General features: G+C 40.8%; 1 protein-coding gene across 1 annotated transcript in view; it reads left to right on the top strand.

The window, feature by feature from the left end:
- The first annotated feature begins 2,687 nt into the window (after window positions 1–2,687).
- The window catches only part of dock8 (dedicator of cytokinesis 8), a 61,198-nt gene continuing 57,885 nt past the window's right edge, over window positions 2,688–6,000 (top strand). The window contains exon 1 of the mRNA XM_037098269.1: window positions 2,688–2,976. Within this exon, the coding sequence (XP_036954164.1) occupies window positions 2,924–2,976 (53 nt within the window). The 5' untranslated portion in view covers window positions 2,688–2,923. The remainder of the gene's footprint in view (window positions 2,977–6,000) is intronic.

The raw sequence follows: 6,000 nt of genomic DNA, 5'->3' as shown, positions 1-6,000 counted from the left end.
CTTCCGTTCACAGACCCCGAGGGGAGAAAATCGTAAATAACAATATAGTTAATAAATTATGTATATATGAAAAAGGACAACCTTTAAATTGTGTCAGAACCACGCGCCAGTCCAAATACATACATAATCTGATAAAATATTAGAATAATTTTCTTACTCATGGCTGGTCAGAATATTACCTCACTGACCTCCTCATGCAACTCCCAGGGATCATGATTGACTCAGTATCAGAATCAGAACTCCTTTACTGGTCCTGCAAACAGGGATGGCCTATCTGTGTGTAACAGCAGCCTAAGAACAGTTCAATTCAACAATAAACAATAATAATAACTAAATCTTCTCAGTGGTTTAGTTTTGGTTTATCTTTAAAAAACACATTTATTAAATCAGATTAGTAGATTTTACAGTGCAGAGTGATGTGAGACTCTGGAAGGGTTGTCACGTCATGCACTGTCCTGGGAACTGCATCCTTTTCTCCTGCTCCGCTGATGGAGTCACGAGTCCTAGTGATTGTTGCCATGGAGCTGTCTGATGATCTCTAGGATAAAGTCAAACGCAGCTGTAAAGAAATGTCACAAAAGTGAACAATTTGTGCAGTGACACCACCTGACACATCTTATTGTCCCTACCTCAGCAGTGAATGTGGTGTGACATCATTGAAGCTTCTGGCCTGAGCCTGATGAGGAAGGTGGCCAGTGTTGGTGTAATGACAAGCATCAACCACAAGAGGGCGACATAAACCATGAAGCGCAAAGCGTTATGATAATAATCATAATATATGACAAATATAAATGAATGAATGTTACAGCTGAAGAAAAACTGCTGCTGTTGCTCAGAACTATTTTAACTTATGTTCAGCCATCAAGTGATGCCAACATTCTAGACGAAAATACTATACAAAGCATACAACACGTTCACTTGCAATGCATCACATTTTATAGAATTTACAAGTGACACCTTTCAGTGATGACACATATGATTGTTGTGACAAAGGTGTAGTGTGTGATGCTTTTTGCAGCCTTGTTACGTCTTCTGCTGACACTCCACAGGTACACCTGTGGTGCAGGTTCTCTGTTTAATCTCAGCATGTTGAAACAGAGATGTCAAGCTTGTACCTCACAGAAAAACAGAGTTACAGTATTCTCCTTAACAACTAGAGTGCATGGTGACTTGTTTTAAAACTTAAAATAACAACAACAACAACAACAACAGAATGTTTCATGGACTTTGAAACTTCACCCGACTTTCCATTGAAACAAGAGTTAGTAAATAATGACTGCATTTTCATATTTAGGTGAACTTTTCCTTTAAAATGATCGGTGGCCTTGAGGCTGAAATCAGAGGGGTGTTGGTGATTATGGAAGTCCCCAGAGTCAAGTCCCTGCCTACTATCACTATTACTATCTTCTTACTCATTAGAAACTGGACTTGGTTTCTGTCTCACTCTCAGGTACAGTACTCACACTTTACAATAAGGTACACAAAAAACTGAGTCATTACTGAACAGCAAGTAAGGAATGAATCAGGAATGACTTGATAGTTAATGAATTGTTAATAAGTAATTCCTCAATATATTAATGAATCATTATGTAATGATTAGTTCATTAATATCTGTGACTCAACATAATATCAACCAGATGCTATATAATGACTATATAGGGCGACTAGTGTGATGTCTCACTTTACTTGAAAGTTCACAAAAAGAGTAACTAATGGTTAAGTAATTAGTAACTAATGAGTCTTTATTGGTAACTACTCACTAGGGATGCACAATTTTTAACAGATAATTACCTGCTTCTCACGGTCGATGCCGATTGTAATTTCACATTTTTTTGTATTTTAAAAATAAGTTCATACCCTGTAGTTTATGTACCCCTGAGTGTAAAACAGGCTAAGATGTACAGGGCAAAGATGGACACATATTGCAAATTACAACTGTATTGTCTTATTCAACCTACTGCGGCACAGTGACTGAAATGTGTAATGCTGTTTTTGCATTTGGAGAAGATTTAGTTTGCAATAAGAGGCTTTGACAAGTTCTGTGTTTACACACGAAAATGAAAAATATTAAACTTTGTTAAGTCATTGTTTATACTCTTTGTTTCTCAATAAAAAGATTTTCATAAAAAAACAACAGGTGTTGTCTTCTTCTGAACTTCTGAAAAAACAACACCCACAGCAGCGAACACCTGCAGCAGCTCTACATTATGAACAAGACCACAGCATCATTGGTGTTCTTTTTCTCTGTGTTTTTCGGCAGTTTGATTTGTATGGCTGGTTCTCTTTATCAGCTATAATTTCATCATCTGCCGATAATGTAAATATTAGATATATTAGATGGGTTGAGAATGTATCAGTCTGATATATATCATGCATCCCTACTACTCAGTATTATGTTTCACAGTAAGTAAATGAGTCATCACCAGCTCATGCCTCTGGTTGTGTGTCAAGAACATCTCATGAAGAACGTGGTCAGTGTGTGATTCACTGACAATAATTAACTAATGGATAGGTAATGATTCATTAACATATCACCTCCCATTCGTTCCTGAATCTTTCCCTACTCTCTCCTCAGTAACTAATTATTTTGTACCATGTATCTCGGCAGCGAGGGAGCGCGCGTGCCTCATCCAGCGTGTCCCATCGCCGTCCCCTCCCACCCTCGCGACTCCAGTGTGTGTGTGTGCGTCTATGTGTGTGTTTGAGTCTCTCTCTCGCGCTCTCCACGGGATGGCTCAAATCAAATGCGGAAGTTTACACCCAGTCAAGCCGCTGCCGCCACGAGCAAGATGAGTGTTGACATGACAGTCGAGCTGTAGCGAGGGCGAGAAGCGGTGCGTCGGTGACAGCGAGGCGGCGAGAGAGCGCGCAGGGAAACACACACCGGAGCCAGCGCCGCCGAACTGGACTTCAGACCGAACACATGGCCTCTCTGGGCAGCGCGGACCGACGGGCTTTCGCTCTGAAAATCAACAGGTAACAAAAAAGAAGAAGAAGACGGAAAAAAAACCCGTCCCGCATGAAGCTGTGGGGATTTGTTTTGGCATCAGGTTTAGTTGAGGGAGTGATCGTGAACTCTTGGTGCCTCGGTAGGTGGAGGAGGGAGCCCTGGCTTGACAGCAGGGGAGGGATTCCTGAGCGGAGCAGGCAGCCACATGTTGTGAATGTTAATGCTGCAGGTTAGTTCACTCAGACAGAAGAGAAAAACACAGCCCGGAGGAGAGCAAACAGAGAACTTTTATTTAACTTTTTCCTCACAGGGACAAAATTCCCTTTAAGCCATGTGATCAGTCATGAATCAGGTGGTTTCTTTTGTCATTCACACTCTGAAGTGGAGAAACAATCTTGAATCCACCAAGCTGAAAAAAAAAAAATCTGTCTTCTGAAGTGTCACTTCCTGAAAGGAAAGGATGAGGATGCTGATTCTATATCTAGTGTGTCTAATATGATCGCTTCCTGTGCTGTGTGAAGCTCTGACCGGCCCATAAGACTTGCTATAAATGAGAGAGGGATGTGGTCATGGTTCCTTCTCCAGGTGTGGAGGAAGTATGTACATGGAAGTCCATTGTGCACAAAGCCCCCCCTCTGTAGTGAGTCTCATTAAAACAAATACTTCCTATGATTAGCAGCACGTTGGCTTGTGACGCTCTACAAGGACAGCGGGTCAAAGTGAGTCACTGTGCTGGACATTTTGTACTGATGGTGCTGCATTGTGCTCGGGTTCATTCACTCTGGAAGTGGACGGAAGGGCAGAGCGGGTGAGGAGATCAGGCCCGGTCACACTCAGGATGGTGGATGATGAGGAGGCAAATTTTTTTGACCCTTACATTTGTTTTTTATGGTCCAGAATCACTGTTGTTTATGATCTTCTCTGATCGCCTCTTTGAAGCACTGTAAAGCTAAAATCTGTATTGTCGCTTGTGCAGCTCATTCAAAACACTGTAGCGTGGATGAAAATATAAGATTGAGGGTTATAATATAAGGACTTTGAATGAATGAGCTGATGCAGAGAGGTTTAAAGCAGGGCTGCAACTAAGGATTCCCTTCATCATTGAAAGATCTGCTAGTTATTTTTCCTGATGACGTGTTTTCTGTCTATTATATGTCAGAATACAGCAGAGATGCATCGATTAAACAATGAGTGGTCAACTATTAAAATAATCACCAGCTGTTTTGATAGTTATGAGTTTGAGTGATTTCTTGATTACTGATTCCAGCTTCTAAAATGTAAACCTTTTCCGGGTTCCTTACTCTATGACAGTAAACTGGATATCTTTTGGTTGTGGACAAAACAAGACATTGATGATGGACTCTTATCCGTGTGTATACTTCTGACTGTATTCCTGAAGTTTAACAACTAAGCGATTCATCAAGAAAATAATTGATGACACAGGCAATAATTGTTAGCTGCAGCCCTTATATTATGTATTTTCCGACAACAATTTGCCACAACAAAAAACAGAGAAATGCATCAAATCTTCACCCTTGAAACACTGAAATCAGCGATTGTATTTGTTGAGCAGGTAATCATCTAATCATTTCAAACTCCGCTCCAAAGCATTTCTGGTTTTGTCAAGGTTTTTGTGAATGCACCACACTCCAAAATCCTGGATTCTTGCTGTGCTGTGCTGTGCAGAGCTGAGCTCAGCTGCTGAGGGACGTGAGGGAGAGTCTCGGGTCACAGTCTGAACCCATGAGCCAGCAGAGAGGCTGGTTTTTGAAGTTGCTGCGATGTAGCAAAGCGCGGTGTCGCGGAATACGTGTTTGCAAAGTGTTCACCAGCACAGCAGCCTGCAAGTGATGATGCAAGAGACACTCCGTTTGCTTTCTCTGGCAGTGATTTCTCAAACTGCTGCGAGTTTTAGTGAGGAAATCGTCTGTTGTTTTTTGATATGAAGTCATTTTTATTGTGACTAAAAAACCTTGATTAAATATAACATATTGATAGATTGCTGGCATGTTTTGATGTTATGTAATGTTATGTTGCACAACACTTACTGTATAGTAGGTACACAAAGTCATATCACCACCTCATACAAAAAGACTCTGAGGTGGAATCGATAGATTAGACAATTGCTACATGGATGTGTTTCCTTTTTGCCTTTATTATGATAGTAGACTGTAGAGCGCTGACAGGAAATGAGGAAAGATGTGCAATAAAGGTCAGCTGGTCTTCAAACATCTATAGGCTACAAATCAGGACTGATGACATCTGTCATTTTAAAGAATCATGATGAGGCATGAACACAACCCAACAAAGGATCTTTCATAAGTAATCATAAATCATAAGATCATCCTGCATACATAACAAACAAACACTGGAGTCAACCACATCATCATCCAATATACCGTAAAGGTGCAATATGTAAGAATTGGCGTCAAACAAATGTGGGGCAGCACATCACCAGAATAACTGCTAACTGGTGCTAACCATAGCTACCGTTAGCTAGTCACATCAGACTGGGAGCTCCAAGCATCGGGGAAGTGTCGGTGTTCACAGGGCTAGCACAGTAGCTTTGGACAGGGCTGGGCTGGGGGCTAGCTGGTTAGCATGCTAACTTGATTTGATTTGAAGTTAATTTTTGAATGTTTTCAACAAAAAATCGTACATATTGCACCCTTTAACTTGCTTTTTGTGGGTGCTACAATGTGTGAGCCGTGTGTTTAGCCATGTTGTCAGGCTGAGGAAAATCAAAATAAATCAGGAATCCAGGAGAGGACTGAACGTCAGTGAGCTAGACAGCTTTTCATGTGAGGATATTCTTGACTATCTCAGTTATCCCGATAATAAGAGTTCACCACGATCAACTTATAGTCAGTAGTTGTGTTTTATTTCATTGAAATCCGCCATAAAATCTTTTTATCCTCCCATCCATTATCATGACGCAACATGTGACCTAAAATTTTGGGTACATTGGTTAAACAAACTGCAAAATAACATAGGATATGAAGGGACATGGCCCAAATTATCATGACAACAAAAGCTCGACACAAACAAAC

The sequence above is a fragment of the Acanthopagrus latus genome, chromosome 5 (genome assembly GCF_904848185.1).
Source record: "Acanthopagrus latus isolate v.2019 chromosome 5, fAcaLat1.1, whole genome shotgun sequence".
Lineage (NCBI taxonomy): Eukaryota > Metazoa > Chordata > Actinopteri > Spariformes > Sparidae > Acanthopagrus > Acanthopagrus latus.
This window is presented reverse-complemented; position numbering and strand designations above follow the sequence as displayed.